This window comes from Coturnix japonica, chromosome 5 (genome assembly GCF_001577835.2).
Source record: "Coturnix japonica isolate 7356 chromosome 5, Coturnix japonica 2.1, whole genome shotgun sequence".
Taxonomy (NCBI): Eukaryota; Metazoa; Chordata; class Aves; order Galliformes; family Phasianidae; genus Coturnix; species Coturnix japonica.
The window spans coordinates 47,123,360-47,140,002 of NC_029520.1; the positions used below are offsets into that span (position 1 = coordinate 47,123,360).

The following is a 16,643-nucleotide window of genomic DNA, read 5'->3' on the forward strand; positions in this document are numbered from 1 at the left end:
ACTTAGCAACACCACCAGAAATAACTGCAGGAGACTGCTCAGATACAGAATAGCAAATAGATTCTGACTCAGAACATTCAATTACTAGACTTACTTTGAAAGATCACTCTTTGAACTTTTTGAAAGTGAAACTCTGGGCATACTAAAGAAAGACTTTTGGATTCCTCCTTCGCAAAGGATGAAATAGAGATAACACCACTGCCAGGTGCTTGGATCTCGGCCCTGGGCAGGGTCACGTCGACTTCAGCGGGTTGCCTAACGGTGCGTCAGCTGAGGGCTCCTTGAGGCTTCACGTCCACAATCGGCAGCTACGGTGCCCTTGCCTTCTCTGCTGCTGGACCAGCCAAAGGAAGGCATGCCAAACATGGGCTTTTGAACTGTTGCCGTCTTTTGCTTCATGGCCTCCTTCTCTGGGATTTTGCTTCCCCTTCGAGCTGGCGTCGCCTCGGGCCGCCTGCAGCGTCGATGGCGGCCTTTGAAGGTGATGTCGACGGAGGCAGGCTGATGTCACCTCGGGGGCTTTGATGTCAGCTTGGGCATTGGTCAGGAGTGCTTTTCCATTTCCAGCCAGCCCTTCTGTTTTCGCACCGGCAGTGTCAAACTTGAGCGTCCAGGGAGGCGCCTTCCCGTTGACCGGCCACGGTGCCGGAGGGCCAGCTCGACCTCTGCGTGGAGCAGGGCTGACTCGCCTTTCGGCAGGTTCCGCCGTGGGCACCGACACGCCGAATTTGGGCTTTGTCGAACTTGGGCATCTTAAACTTGCCTTTTGAGGGCCAGGGCTTCCAGCCGGCCTCCGTCGAGGCGAGGCTTCGGCAGAGGGCACCTTCACGTCGACCTTGGGCGCCTGAGATGTCGAGGGAGCCCTCCACGGCGGGCGGCTGATGTCGGCGGCTGAGAGGCTGGATGTGACGCGGCCGGCCGTTGAACCCCTGCCTCAGGGATGCTGGCGTCCAGCTTGGGCACGCTGACTCCACCTCGGACTTTGGGCGCCTTGACGGTCGGCTTGAGAAGGCCACCGCTGGGCACTTGACTTTTTGGCATGTTGTAGTTGTTCTGCCGCCGCCCTCCGCTTATGCCGGCCAGCGCACCGTCCAGCTGCCTTCAGCAATCGGGCCCTGCAGGGCGAGCTCGCCCTCGGTTGATTTCGCCCTGGGGCTATTGCGGCAGCCTGCAGATCTCGGCCTTTGCAGGCTGACCTTGCCGTTGGAGCTTTGACTTTGGTCAGCTTGACGCTGGCGCATCTAATTGACGCTCGGCATTGTATGAACCAGTTCACTTATTCTCCGCAATCACTGCGACCGCGCGCCGCCTACGATGGTCACGTCGACGCCGGGCGCTTGGATCTCGGCCCCGGGCAGGTCACCGTCGACTTCGGCGGTGCCAGAGGTTGGCTGTCAGCTGGCTCCTTGAGGCCACGTCCACATCGGCGGCTACCGTGCCCTTGGACTTCTCTGCTGCTGGACCAGCCAAAAATGAAGCATGCAAGCTTGGGATTGTTGAACTTGCCACGTCTTTGCCTTCGATGGACCTCCTTCTCTAGGGCTTTTGCTTCCCCTTCGAGGCTGAGCGTCGCCTCGGCGGCCTGCAGCGTCGACGGCGGCCTTTGGGGGAAGTGAGTGATATGGCGACGGAGCAGGCTGAATGTCTCCTCTCTGGGGGCTTTGATGTCAGCTTTTGGGAGCATTTCAGGGAGGCTGCTTTTCAGTATTCCAGCAAGCCCCTTCTGTTGTTGGCAACCGCAGTGGTCAACCTTGAGTCCAGGAAGGGCTCTTCCCTGTTGACCGTCACGGGTGCGGAGGGCAGCTCGACCTCTGCGCTGGGCAGGCTGACCGTCGCCTTCCGGCAGTCGCCTTGGGCACCGAACACCGCCGAATTTGGGCTTGTCAAGCTTGGCATCTTAAAACTTGCCTTTGAGCCCGGGGCTCCAGCTCGGCTCCGTCGAGCGAGCCTCGGCAGAGCGGGCACCCATCACGCTCGACCTTGGGCTGCCTGGATGTCGAGGGAGCCCTCCACGGCGGCGGCTGTGATGTCGGCGGCTATGAGATGCATGATGTCAGACGCGCCGGACCTTGGACCTCTGCACTCAGCCGCGCATCGGGCGAATCCAGCTGGGCACGCTTGACGTCCACCTCGACTTTGGGCGCCCCTTGACGTCGGCTTGGAGAAGGGCCACGCTCGTCGGCACCTTGACTTGCTTCGGCATGATGTAGTTTCATGCCGCCCGCCCTCCGCTTTGCGGCAAGCACGTCCAGGAGCTGCTTCAGCATCCGGGGCCCCGCAGGGCAGAGCTCGCCTCGGTGATTTCGCCCTGGGCTTTTGGGCAGCGAGATCTCGGCCTTTGGCAGGCTGACCTGCACGTGGGGAGCTTTGACTTTGGGCAGCTTGACGCTGGGCATCTTGACGTCGGGCATTTTGAACCGTCCTTTCTCCGCATCTGCGCCGGCGGCCGCCTCGATGGTCACGTCGACGCCGGGCGCTTGGGATCTCAGGGCCTCTGGGCAGGTGTCACGTCGTACAAAAAATTCGGGGTTGCGGAGGGTCCCGATCAGCTGGGGTCTCCTTGAGGCTTCACGTCCAACATCGGTCAGGCTACGGTGCCTTGGCCTCTCTGCTGCTGGACCCAGCAATAGGAAGGCAGCCAAATACTTGGGCATTTTGAACTTGCCGTTCCTTTGCCTTCGTCCTCTTCTCTGGGCCTTGCCTTTTCTGTCCCCTTCGGGCTGAGCGTCGCCTTCGGGCGCCTGCACGTCGTACGGCGAGCCTTTGCGCAAGGGTGATGTTCGACGCGAAGGGCAGGCTTGATGCTCCACTTGGGGGCTTTTGCATGTCAGCTCTTGGCAATTTCGGAGGCGTTCCAGTTCTCCAGCCAGCCCCTTCTGTTTTGGCACCGGCAGTGTCAACCTTTGAAGGTCCAGGAGGAGCCTTCCCCTGTGACGTTCACGGTGCCGGAGGCAGCTCGACTCTCTGCGCGGGCAGACTAACCTCTCGCCTTCGCCAGTTCCGCTTGGGCCATCCGACACGCGAATTTTGCGGCTTGATCGGAACTTTGGCATCGTTAAACTTTGCCTTTGCCGAGGCCGCGGGGCTTCCAGCTGGGCCCGTCGAGCGAGCTTCGGCAGAGGCACCTTCACGTCGACCTTGCGGGCCTGGATGTCGAAGAGGAGCCCTCCACGGCGGGCGGCTTGTATGTCGGCGGCTAGATGAGATGTGATGTCGATGGTAGGCCGGCCTTGACTCATGCCTCAGGCAGGCTGGCTCCCAGACTTGGGCACGCTGACGGTCCACTCGACTCTTGGCCGCAGCCTTGAGCGTCGGCTTGGAGAAGGCCACGCTGGGCACCTTGGACCTTTTTGGCATGTGTAGTTTTCATTTGGCCGCCGCCCTCCGCTTGCCGGCAGCCATCGGTCCAGGCTGCCTCTAGCATCGACCGGGCCCTTGCAGGCGAGCTCGCACCTCGGGATTCTCGCCCACTGGGCATTTGGGCAGCGAGATCCGTCGGGCCTTGGTGCAAGCTGGACTTGCACGTGGGGGAGCTTTGACTCTTGGGAACCAGCTTGATGCTGTGGCATTCCTTGACGTCTGGGCATTTATGAACCGTCCTTTCTCTGCATCTGCGCGGCGGGCCGCCTCGATTGGTCACAGTCCGACGCCAGAGCGCTTGGTCTCGGCCCCGGGCAGGTCACGTCGACTTCGGCGTTGCGAGGGTGCCGTCAACTGGCGGCTCCTCTGCAGGCTCACGGTCCACACCTCGGCGGACTACGGATGCCTTTGGCCCTCTCTGCTGCTGGACCAGCCAAAGGAAAGCATGCAAACTGAGGGCATTTTTGAACTTTGCCGTTCTTTTGCTTCGTGGCCTTCCTTCTTCTGGGGCTTTTTGCTTCCCTTCGAGGCTGAGCGTCGCCTCGGGGCGCTGGCAGGTCACGGCGGCCTTTGAAGGGTTCGAATGTCGCAACGGAGGGGCAGCTGATGTCCACCTTGCGGCGGCTTTGATGTCAGCTTTGGGCATTTTCAGGGAGGGCTTTTTCCAGGTCTTCCAGCCAGCCCCTTGCTGTTTGGCACCGCACGTGTCAACCTTGAGCGTCCAGGGAGGCCTTCCCCTAGTTCGGACCGGTTCACGGTGCCGGAGCGGACCCAGCTCGACCTCTGCGCCTGGGCAGGCTGACCTCGCCTTCGGGGCAGTTTCCGCTTGGCACCGACACGCCGACATTTGGCTTGTCGAAACTCTGGCATCTTTAAACCTGCACTTTTGAGGCCCGGGGCTTCCTCCATCGCCGGGTCAAGGCCCGTCGAGCGAGCCTTCGGCAAAGAGGCACCTTCATCGTCGACACCTTGAGGGCGCCTGGATGTCGCAGGAGCCCTCCACGCGGCGGGCTTTGATGTCGGCGGCTTGAGATGGCTGATGTCGACAGGCGCCGGCCTTTGACCCTCTGCCTCAACGGGCAGGCTGGCGTCCAGCTTGGGGCTACTGCTGATGTCCACCTCGACTTTGGGCGCTTGACGGTCGCGCTTGGAGAAGGCCACGCTTGGCACCTTGACTTTTGGCAATGTGTAGTTCATGGCCGCGCCTCCGCTTTTGCCGGCAGCCACCGTCGCAGCTGCCTTCAGCATCGGGCCCTGCAGGGCGAGCTCGCCCTCGGTGATTTCGCCCTGGGCTTTTGGGCAGCGAGATCTCGGCCTTTGGGCAGGCTGACCTTGCACGTGGAGCTTGACTGGGCAGCTTGACGCTGGGCAGTCTTGACGTCGCATTTGAACCGTCCTTTCTCCGCATCTGCGCCGGCGGCCGCCTCGATGGTCACGTCGACGCCGGGCGCTTGGATCTCGGCCCCGGGCAGGGTCACGTCGACTTCGGCGGTTGCCGAGGGTGCCGTCAGCTGGGGCTCCTTGAGGCTCACGTCCACATCGGCGGCTACGGTGCCCTTGGCCTCTCTGCTGCTGGACCAGCCAAAGGAAGGCATGCCAAACTTGGGCATTTTGAACTTGCCGTCTTTTGCCTTCGTGGCCTCCTTCTCTGGGGCTTTTGCTTCCCCTTCGAGGCTGAGCGTCGCCTCGGGCGCCTGCAGGTCGACGGCGGCCTTTGGAAGGGTGATGTCGACGGAGGGCAGGCTGATGTCCACCTTGGGGGCTTTGATGTCAGCTTTGGGCATTTTCAGGGAGGGCTTTTCCAGTTTCCAGCCAGCCCCTTCTGTTTTGGCACCGGCAGTGTCAACCTTGAGGTCCAGGGAGGGGCCTTCCCCTGTGACCGTCACGGTGCCGGAGGGCAGCTCGACCTCTGCGCTGGGCAGGCTGACCTCGCCTTCGGGCAGTTCCGCCTTGGGCACCGACACGCCGAATTTGGGCTTGTCGAACTTGGGCATCTTAAACTTGCCTTTGAGGCCCGGGGCTTCCAGCTCGGCTCCGTCGAGCGAGCCTTCGGCAGAGGGCACCTTCACGTCGACCTTGGGCGCCTGGATGTCGAGGGAGCCCTCCACGGCGGGCGGCTTGATGTCGGCGGCTGAGATGCTGATGTCGACGGCGCCGGCCTTGACCTCTGCCTCAGGGAGGCTGGCGTCCAGCTTGGGCACGCTGACGTCCACCTCGACTTTGGGCGCCTTGACGGTCGGCTTGGAGAAGGCCACGCTGGGCACCTTGACTTTTGGCATGTGTAGTTTCATGCCGCCGCCCTCCGCTTTGCCGGCAGCCACGTCCAGGCTGCCTTCAGCATCGGGGCCCTGCAGGGCGAGCTCGCCCTCGGTGATTTCGCCCTGGGCTTTGGGCAGCGAGATCTCGGCCTTTGGCAGGCTGACCTGCACGTGGGGAGCTTTGACTTTGGGCAGCTTGACGCTGGGCATCTTCGAACCCGCTGGGCATTTTGAACCGTCCTTTCTCACGCATCCTGCGCGGCGGTCCGCCTCGTGGTCTCACGTCGACGCCGGGCGCGTTTGAGATCTCGCCCAGGCAGGGTCACGTCGAGTCGGCGGTTGCGAGGGTTGCCGTCAGCTGGGGCTCTTGAGGCTCACGTCCACATCGGCGGCTACGGTGCGCCTTGGCCTCTCGCTGCTGGACCAGCCAAAGAAGGCACTGCCAAACTTGGGCCATTTTGAACTTGCCGTCTTTTGCCTTGGCGGTGGCCTCTCTCTGGGGCTTTGAGCTTTGCGCTGTCCTGTCGAGGGCTGAGCGTCGCCTCGGGGCGCCTGCAAGTTCGACGGGGGGACCGGCCTTTGGAAGGGTGATGTCGACGGAGGGCAGGCTGATGTCCACCTTGGGGGCTTTGATGTCAGCTTTGGGCATTTTCAGGGAGGGCTTTTCCAGTTTCCAGCCAGCCCCTTCTGTTTTGGCACCGGCAGTGTCAACCTTGAGGTCCAGGGAGGGGCCTTCCCCTGTGACCGTCACGGTGCCGGAGGGCAGCTCGACCTCTGCGCTGGGCAGGCTGACCTCGCCTTCGGGCAGTTCCGCCTTGGGCACCGACACGCCGAATTTGGGCTTGTCGAACTTGGGCATCTTAAACTTGCCTTTGAGGCCCGGGGCTTCCAGCTCGGCTCCGTCGAGCGAGCCTTCGGCAGAGGGCACCTTCACGTCGACCTTGGGCGCCTGGATGTCGAGGGAGCCCTCCACGGCGGGCGGCTTGATGTCGGCGGCTGAGATGCTGATGTCGACGGCGCCGGCCTTGACCTCTGCCTCAGGCAGGCTGGCGTCCAGCTTGGGCAGGCTGACGTCCACCTCGACTTTGGGTGCTTTGATAGTTATCTTGTCAGTTTTGTTCTTTTCTGATTTCAGTGATTCATCCTTTGCGGTTCCCCAGGTGAATGTAGGTAGTTTAAACTTTGGTAATCTTTGTTTTATTTCTTTTTCATCAACATCTTTTTCTTCTTTCATTGCTGCAATTTCAATAATTGAAGTTTTGTCAGTTGTCTTTATGTTTTTGTCTTCTGTATTTTCTTTTGTTACTGTGAAATTGTTTTCAACTTTGCTGTCTTTTGGTAACTGTTTGTCATCTTCTGCTTGTTTTTCTCTTGTTTCCAGTGTCTCGCATGGCTGTAATTCAGCTCTGGCTGTACCTATTTCTAAATCTCTTTCCTCTATGTACACTTTTGCTGTGTGATCCATTATGTCTCCTTTAATTCCATTTTCTCCTTCTGTTTTATCTTCTGTTCCTTTTTGTTTCTTTTTTCGGGATTTTGATGATGTTTTTGGTGCTTGTTTTGTTGGTGTTTCTTTCAGATCTGCTTCTAAACTGGTCTTTGATACTTTTCTTGTTTTATCTTGTACTTCAGGTGCAGTATACTTCAATGTTGATTCATTTTCCTTTTCATTTTTAATGCTTATTTCAACTTCAGGGCACTTTTTTGTGTAAGTGGGAATACCATTTTCCACATATTTTTTGTCTTTTGTTGAAGTTTCATTTAATTCCTCTGTTTCCATTTCAGAAGCTGAAGCAGTATATTCAATAGTCAGTATTTCAGGATTTTCCAGGCTCATATCTTCATTATGTATCTTTTGTTTTTCATATAACAATGTAGTACTTATTTCTTTTTTTTGCTTGTCTTGATTTTCTGTTTTGGATCTGTGCATTCTGAATCCAATACTAGGGAACTTCAGTTTCTTTTGGCTTCCTTTTTTTTGTTTGATATGAATTTCTTGTTGAGACTCTGTATCTGTGCTTGTAGGGGAAATATCCTGTATAGCAGGCTCATATGCATCTGATGTACTGTGAGATCTTCTGTGTCCCAGTATCTTTTTATTTTTAATTGACTGGAATTTTGGCCATGATAATCTGTCTTTTTTAGGTCTTTTGCTTCTTCCTACCCTTTGGTTTACAATTAAGGTTTCTCTGTCTTCTTCTGAAGTAGCTTTTCCTGAAATGTGCAGTGTTTCTTCAGGAATGGTTTCACTGAGTTCTTTATCCTGAAAGAACAAATGGTAGTTACTAAATAAGTTGTAAAATAATATGGAAACAACACAGAGCAAAACAGGTAGTATGAAATATGTAGAAAATTGAGCTTCGTATTCACATTATGTACCTGCTACATTAAAAAAAATCCTAAAAATGGAGTAGATAATTAAGTAGATTGTTATTACTATTAAGTAAATAAATTACATGACTGTAATACGTAGATTTAAGAAGGCGTGCCTTCTTTGCAAAACACTGCAGTAAATAGAAGTTACAATAATTGTCTGTATTTATTATCTATATTTATAATAATGGTTGTAAAAATATATTCATTTTTGTATGTTATGTAGAGAAAATTTACAGAAAGTATTTTGAAGTGTTCTAGATGCACTGGAAGTGTTCTATCTCATAGCCCCTCCTGGATGAGGAGCTACAAGATATGGTTTAGTATCCTGTGGTAGTAATGGTCATGGGAGGGTGGTTGGACTAGATGATCTTGTAGGTCCTTTCCAATCTTGTGATTCTTTGAATGCAGAGAAGATCTGTGAGGAGCTCTTATGTATGTATATATCAGGGGTTATACATATACTTAATAATTATTTCCTCACAGTAATTTTGAGTAAAATATTTACTGTTACTTCACATTTTTTAAGAATATAGAATGTTAGTAGTACAGTTTATCTGCACTCATTTTGTCGGTGGACTTGACAACAATACCAGTGCTGACTCACCACTTCACATCAAGACTGTGGTTTTTATGCTAGTAGACATTAATTTTATAAAGTTTAAACACATGGGTATGTCCTCAGAAGACAGGTGAATGTATTTTCTATTCTATTTCCACGTAGCATGTCAGTATAGTGTTATCCAAACTTTGTAAGCAAGAAAAGTAATGACCTGACTCAATCATTACCTTTTTGTACTGAGCTGTAGAGTGGAAATGTTCTAGCTCTTCTTTCCCAGCAATTTTTCTTTTCAGGCTGAATTGGACTTTGTATGGCTCTGAATATTGAAGAATCTTGAGTGCATCTTCATATTTGATATTATCAAAAAATATGGTAGCACTTAGAAGCTGATCACCTGCAAGAGGAATCAGATGGATATCATTTCAGTTAGTTTGAGTCTTCCTGTGATTCTTAAAAATCTGTTGTGTGCATGTTCACAAACAAAATAAAAGAATCAACACCTACCATTCCTTTAAAATTCCAAATTGTGTTCACAGTCACCAAACAGTAAATCATATAGTCAAACTGCTCTGCTTTGGACAGGGTATTACTTTGAGCTTGTCAGGTACTGCATGTTGCTCAGGTCTGTCAGGTTTTGAATACTTCTAAGCATGGTGACTCCACAGCTTCTCTGGGCAACCTGCCTCAGAATCTGATCACCCTGACAGTAATGTTATTTTCTTATATTTTTCACTATTTAGAATTTGGAGTTTTGTTCTCAATTAAGTCATGATTTATTGTAGTTTTGTTGCATAGTATTTTGCAGAAGAATCAAAGGCAGGTTCTTTGTGAATGGAATAATAAGTTGATCTTTTCATTTTAATTATGTATATACTATTTTCTGTGTATTCTTTTCACCATTTGAGTAAAAATAAGACTTTTTTACAACATATAAAACAATTCACATTGGAGAAACTGATTTTAGAACTATTAATATGGAAATGTTATATTATTAGCTGGTTTGGCATTTATTATTTCAGTTATCCAAAGAGATAACAGATCTGAAGGCATCCATAGGCAAACACAGCTACATGTCTCATTATTCTAAGACTAAAAAATATCAGAAAATCAGGCTTTACCTTCTCTCAGACTAAACACTTTTGAAGCAGGAGATTCCTTAAGTACTTTTTTAATAAATATTCCTTCATTTCCTCCACCAGCCACGCTAAAACCACTAGCACCAGCTTCCGCTTCTGTTTTCAGGGTCACTTCCATTGTCTCCTGGGTGTAGAAAAAGATGTGAATTTAAAAGTATTAATTTGCATCAAAGTGTTTGAGATCATACAATTACTGTCCTCAAGCATATTTTCAGTAGCTCAATATTTAGAGCAGAGAATGCGCATGTTTGGTGTGAGTGTTCTAAATTAAATTAAGCACTTGTATTAGGCCATGCTGCATTGGAGCCACAAGCAAAGTAGATTATAATTTTAAAATGTGAAACATATGGAGTTTCTCAGGGCTGAAAGATTGTATTTTCTGTGAAGATGCTGGGCACCTGAACTGAAGTTAATTGGTTAGAATAAGAGCTAGTGCTGTGCTGTACTCAAATCAGAGAAGACTGAAAAGTGTTCAGAAGAGTTACAGAAGGACCCCAAACTAGGAATTAAATGCACATACTTGTGCCAAATCTGAACAACTTGTTAAGTTCTTGGCCAAAACAAGTCTCAAGTTATTCCTTACCCATTTTTTCTTTCTGTTCACCCATCAACATCTGTGAGTTGTAACAGACTTTTTTTTTCAAATCACATACATAAAACAGTTGAGTGCTTATAGACTGACCTGTGGATGACTCTGTTTTGATTTGTCAGTAGTATACTTTTTGTTTTCTTCTTGCAGCTGAAACATAAATTTCAATTATTTGGTGTTCAGAAGTTGTACTGTCACAACATACAACAAAAGCCCTGCCTCACTTATAAAGCCTGGTTTAGACCAAGAATTGAGGCTGACTAAATTGGCAAAGAGGCAAAACAGGAGTCTACCAGTACATTGTGCAATGTTAATGATTTAACTATATTATCCCCAGCAATAAGTTAGATGCCTTTGAGGGAAATGAATGCTGGAGACCATCTGTATTAAGACACTGAGAGTTCTTCTCATACAACACATTTCTCATGCTTTCACCTTTATGAATATTATGCATGTTTTTCATTTATTTGACTTCCAGCATCAATTTTGAAATGTTGCCTACTTAACATGACTGCAATAATTAAATCTTTACTCTCTAAAGATTAATAGATACATGTAATTCTGAAATATACACTAGATTCAAGCCAGTTGAATATCTTAATTATAGAAAACATTGCAATTTCTTGATGCTTTCTGTCACAGATTCCTTAAAGAACACAGTCAATTGTATTTTTTGCTGAGAAATAAAAATATGACCAACTACAAATCTAGTGCAACATCAGTGAACTTGGCCTGGATTTTGTTGAGGGTAGGAAGACAATACAGCTGCAGCTACATCATGCATATGACATAGGAGTCTGATCTAGCTGTAGGAGCTAAAGCCCTTTGAATTGATTCAATACAGCCATAACTGCATAAAAACTCAGTATCCTTACCTTTAAGTATTCTTCTCCTACGGAATATTCATAAACGGGTGAGGATCCCTGTGGCCTTGGACGTATGTCTTCTACTGCCACGTCATTAACCTGCAGGAAAGAAATGAGGGATGGGAAAGACATCCACCATTAAACAGTGACACATTTTATTTAGGAGAGATTTTCTCATCTCCTTCTGTGTAAGCGTAACTCTTTGGTCAACAATATGAGGGATGCCCTGATGCCTCCTGTTTCATTATGTTGGCCCACAACATCAGAGAAGGCATGTCATTGAATTCCTCCATGTGGAAAAAATGGCACCTATTGACAGAAGAGCTGGTAGAATGTCTTTGATTTTCTTTATGAATTATATGCATCTCTGGGCTGGACAGACTGAAAGTATGAACAGATCAATTAGTAACAATTAAAAAAAGACCATCCTTATGCAAACTTCATTTGCATAGTTAAACTCTGCATCATGTAACTTCAAACTTTATAACCCTCTATAAACAAGGAAACCATATAGGAGTCCCAGAAGGAACTTGGCTGACAAACTCTCAGCATACTTCCTTGTGGAGTCAGTCTATGGGAAATCTAAGCTAGATAAAGCTTTAAAGAAACAGGATTCCAGCAGCCATAATTTGCTAGGTTTGGGGATTAAAAAACCCCAAAAAACTCACAGAATCTTCATCTTCTGCATCAGCATCAGCATCTCCCGGAGGTTCTGCTGGTCTCAGCTGTCGTCCAGAACCTGAAAACAGCACACAGGTTGTTGGAGTTGATATGAGCAGTGCAAAGCAGAGAGCAAAGAGCTGCCAAGACAACCCCTGAGCAGCACACCTGGAAAACATGCATGGCTGACTGTAGAAAGGGCTGCTTTTGTTCAAATTCGTTATCTCATCAAGCTGATCTTTCCAAAGTGGTTTTCAGGGAGTAAGCATCATGAATTTTTGATTGTTATACAGACTCTTTTCATGGGTATTAAAAGTTTCCAGGGCAGAGAGGGATGGGGTAAAGGAGACAGGCTGTTTGAATGTAGGACTGTTTTGAAATGCCTGAAGTTGTGCAACAAAGAATGAAACTAGAATGGATTTATCATCATTTTTAGCAATTCAAGCTTACCCAGTAGCTGACAGTGTGGCTGAGCTGAACACTCCCTAATGTGCAGGATATTCTACATACATAAAGAAATTCTTGTCCTGATGATTATACCTCCTTTCTGTCCTCGTGATACGTTACTTTCAAGGCATTGGGCTCTCTCTCTCTCTCGGGTCCAATTCTGCAACTGTCATTATCATACATACTTTCAGCTTGCCTAAACATATCTCCTGGCTTAAAAATATGCTTAAAATCTAGAGAAGACAGCCACAAGAAACACTGCATGACTCTTTCATTGTCTGCTTTAAGCGAAGAATTATTGGGCTGGAAAATAATATTTCTTACTGTGGATATTGCATCCTGTATGTGCAGACAAGCTTGCATATCTCAAGTACACATGCACTCTACAAGTTGCTAAGCTCTTGTTAAAATGGCCGTGATTTTGATAGCTTGTTTTCATATTTTACTGATATCCTGCATTTATTTTTTCGTTATCTTTTTTGCATATGAAAATTTCTCAGTGTTGGCAAGTTCATAAAGATCTTTGCCATGTAATCAGTGGTGGACTACTTCATTAAGATGAATATTGTGCTTCCAATGGGAATGTCCCATGTCAGTCTGAGGCCAAGTTTCCAAACATGTCTGAAGTGAGGACACCTTACCCATATGCACATCATTTAAGTCATTATAACTATCTGTCCTGTGATAATTTAGCTCCAAAGAACTAGGATCAACTTAGAAAAATGGCCTTACTGTGGGCCACAATTCAGATTAAATACCTCCAGATATTGGATTGATTTTTTCAGAAGCTCTGGTATATGCAGTTTTCATAAGCTGAACAAAATTAGAAGATGACTGTTTAAATGTGTATCCAGAAACCTGCTTTTAGACAGTTCTGTTTAAAATTCTGGAATTAATTCATGAAATTCTTCACCGCATCCACATTAATAAGTATCATGTGGGGAGAAGACCTGGAGGACTGAGGTTTTATTGTTTAATTTGTTTAGTGCTTCTAAAGATTCAGGTGCCAACAGCAAATTTTATGGCTGTTACTAAAATTCCAAGAAATAGTAGGGACTTAGACTTGTGGCATTGCCATATTGTTCACTTGGGAAAATCCCACCCACAAGCTTTGAAGTCCATTAGAATGACTTAACAGAATAGTGGTTGGGTTGCTAGAATATTTGCTCTTCAGTGAAGCACTTTAAGGCTAATTCTGCATCAATCCCTTGTGGCTGCCAATGAGTTTGCTACTGGAAAAATAAAAGGAAAGAATTATCTGGAAGGATTCTTGGACTGGTTCACTGCTGTTTCTCTTGTTTTACTCCAGTGATGTTTTATTTGTTTAAAATTAAGGCACTGCAACTGTGGGGTTCTCCTTACTTGGGATTTGAATGGTCCTGCACAATTTGCACATCTGATTTATCTCACCATCCAGTAGGGTATATCCTACAGGTTCTAACAGAAGTAAAACTTTTAAAACCAGTTAATTTAAACAAAGAATACTCACAATGATTAGGCTGCCAATGGCTTCAAAATCCTCTTGTTGCTAAGAATGGACTACTCATAACCCCAGGATAATTACATCACTTCCCACAGTAAAACTTGAACACTTACTTCCCATCAGGATTACATTTTAAAACAACAAATGACTCTGCCAAGTCTCGTTTAGCATGGATGTGGAAAGGTGGACTTGGCCTAGATGCTATCTCATCTATGCCTAGATCAGGAGAGATGTTTCTTATTTTTCATCAGCCATTTAACAGGCAAAGCAGCACTATGTGAAGCACACGGGTGGCTTCACTTGCTTAGACACTTACTGACAGGTGGTCGTTTTCCTCGTCCTTACTAGGGATCAAGGCTTGACAAAACATCAAATGTCATTAGAAACATCCTGAGCAAATTTGTGAGCGTAAAAGGCCTCTCTCACTCACCCTGTGATTCCACCCGACTCTGCCTACTTATATATTCATTCTCCCTGCCCACCATTGTCAATCTACGTCAAAGAAGACCTGTACCCCTCATACCCAGTAGGCCAATGACTTGCTCCAGACTTTTTTCCTTAAAAGCAGATCTGTAGAAGAGGGGAATTACAGTACATCAATGAATTCCATTTTCAGCAAAGCCTTCTTTCTGTGTATATAAGATTGTGCCAGTAAACTATGATTTATATGCATGTCATTCTCATGCCCCAAATAGTAGTGATGCCAATGTTTTATAGGTTTGAGGGTTTTTTTTTTTTATAAATCCTGGACAATCAATGCTTTGTTCAGAATGTTTTCGTAAACAAGATGGAATTTACATCAGTGACTGCTTCTAATAGCCAGTGAACTGACTTCAGAACAAGGGAATTTTTTGAAAGCAAGCAGTAGGAGTTACATAGAATGGGACGTTTTCATATCATATGACTGAAAATTGTATTTGCTTTTTTAAACACATTAAATACATATATATGTATATTTATGTATATATATAATCTAGCAATCCAGCTGGGTTGTTTGGGATAAAACCGCATAAATGTAAAACCAGCTCTATTTCTTTTGGTGTATGAATTCTGTGGGTGTTTCCAAAAACACATGCGAGATATTGCTATCAATTTAAAGTATGACAGTGTAATCTAATTCAAGCAAAACTGTGTGTTAATGTATTGCATAAACTAAACAGTAACCTATCCTCAACTGGGATAACAGCATGTGAACTTATCATAATCCGAATGCCTTAAAATCAGATTAACAGTACAACAGCAAATGATAATAACAGATGTGTTGATGAAAAACAAAAAGAAGAAAGAAACTAAACTGTTTTGCTGTTCATTCTGGATTGAATGCTTGCAGATTATATTCCCTTCTCTGCTCTTCTTAAGGTTTCATAATACAGTTATCTTTGCATACAAATTCAGCGAATTGAAGTAGTCTACTCTTATTTTTAGATATGCAGATTTTCTTTGCATCTACCCCTTTGGCATTAGATTTCCTGCCAAAAGTGGCTTTGTTTTGTTTTACTTTATTTATTTATTTTTGTGGGAAGAAACTAAAACGCTGCTGTTGTCTTGTTTTCCCTGGGATTTTATCATAGGTGGGGGAAATCAGAGAAGATCTGAGCAATCGATGCAGTGCGCACATTTTTAACATAGATTAAGTACTGCTCATTCTCAGGTAAGGTCCTGATCCAGGAGAAGAGGTTTCCTTTTCCTATGTACTGACTGGCATGAATTATCCAACTTTGCTTCAGTGCCGGGTTTCTCTTAATAGACAGAAACCTGAGCTGTGGTAAACATACGAGACATGTTTATGCTTTGCTCACTCATTTATTATTCTTTGCTAATATACAAAAGACACAAAACTGTGCCTTTTTTCTACTAGGATATGGTGTATACTAACTACCATTTCTTAGCTGTGGTAAAACACAAACCTTTCAATTTGTCCAGTGTTGACCTGGCTTGTTGGAAATAACAGCCTTGAGTCCAGAGTCAGTTACAGGACTCATTCTTAGACACTGGCAAAGGGCTGTATTAATCCAGAATATCTCCTGTTTTCTAAATGGAATGCCTTTCTTGAAACAAGGGCTGTGCCCAAATCTTTTTCCATGGCTCATTCTCTCTCTCTCCTTCAGGTATCACAATTGCTTGGATTCCTTTTCTTCCCTCAGAGCCTCACAGCCCCATCTGATTCACTTCTCATATTTGGAATAGAAAATATTTAGAATAATTAGAATATTTAAGATTCTAGCTCCCAGCTCAGAAAAGCACTTGATAACAGGAATGCTATGCACATGCTTGGCATTTAACTTGGCCTCTCAAGAGCACATTTTCTGATAGGTAAGTTCAGCTGACTTCAGTTTGCTAAGAGAAAATCTTCACTTTGAGGTAACAGGCAAAAAGGCAGCATTCAAATATTTCACTTTTTCTTTGGTTTCCTCAGTGTTTTCCATACCCAATTCTACCTTTTATCTATCCCAATCCATAGTCTCAATTGTTTTGATGGGTTAGTTAATTAATGCACGCATCTTCCACTGGGTTCTTTGGATTTCCAAGGATATCCCAGGAGACTGAAGGCTGATGAATAAATGTAGATCAAACAACTAATCAAAATGTTGTTTCAGCTAGGCAACATCAAGTATTTAAGCTCACGACTAAAAAAACAGCCTAAAACTTTTTAAAAGCCTTTACAAGGTTACATCTACTACAAAAAAAACATCTTTTCTATCTCGGCTACCATTTTCTGAATACGAAAATGAATTCTTGGCACTTAACAAACTATATTCACTACTTTCCAAACTCAGCTGTACTACAGATCTCTGAACCCACAAGGAGATCTTTGTGTTCTCCAAGCTGCATCAATTGGCTCCATGAGCCATGATTTGAAAGTCCTCCTGCTAAATAATACTCTGCAAATGATAAGTGCAAACACAAAA

General features: G+C 46.7%; 1 protein-coding gene across 1 annotated transcript in view; it reads right to left on the reverse strand.

Moving 5' to 3' along the window:
* The window catches only part of AHNAK2 (AHNAK nucleoprotein 2), a 50,587-nt gene that overhangs the window by 6,297 nt on the left and 27,647 nt on the right, over window positions 1–16,643 (reverse strand). Inside the window, 36 exon segments of the mRNA XM_032444920.1 lie at window positions 2–91; window positions 94–155; window positions 158–248; window positions 251–289; window positions 292–499; window positions 501–736; window positions 738–767; window positions 769–801; window positions 803–919; window positions 922–1,050; window positions 1,053–1,388; window positions 1,390–1,446; window positions 1,448–1,690; window positions 1,692–1,727; window positions 1,729–1,830; window positions 1,832–1,922; window positions 1,924–1,985; window positions 1,987–2,036; window positions 2,069–2,484; window positions 3,670–3,699; window positions 3,701–3,861; window positions 3,863–4,147; window positions 4,149–4,229; window positions 4,232–4,393; window positions 4,396–4,659; window positions 4,661–4,732; window positions 4,734–5,834; window positions 5,836–5,916; window positions 5,918–5,960; window positions 5,962–6,071; window positions 6,073–7,903; window positions 8,770–8,947; window positions 9,672–9,813; window positions 10,372–10,428; window positions 11,154–11,243; window positions 11,813–11,883. Coding sequence (XP_032300811.1) covers window positions 2–91; window positions 94–155; window positions 158–248; window positions 251–289; window positions 292–499; window positions 501–736; window positions 738–767; window positions 769–801; window positions 803–919; window positions 922–1,050; window positions 1,053–1,388; window positions 1,390–1,446; window positions 1,448–1,690; window positions 1,692–1,727; window positions 1,729–1,830; window positions 1,832–1,922; window positions 1,924–1,985; window positions 1,987–2,036; window positions 2,069–2,484; window positions 3,670–3,699; window positions 3,701–3,861; window positions 3,863–4,147; window positions 4,149–4,229; window positions 4,232–4,393; window positions 4,396–4,659; window positions 4,661–4,732; window positions 4,734–5,834; window positions 5,836–5,916; window positions 5,918–5,960; window positions 5,962–6,071; window positions 6,073–7,903; window positions 8,770–8,947; window positions 9,672–9,813; window positions 10,372–10,428; window positions 11,154–11,243; window positions 11,813–11,883 — 7,187 coding nt within the window.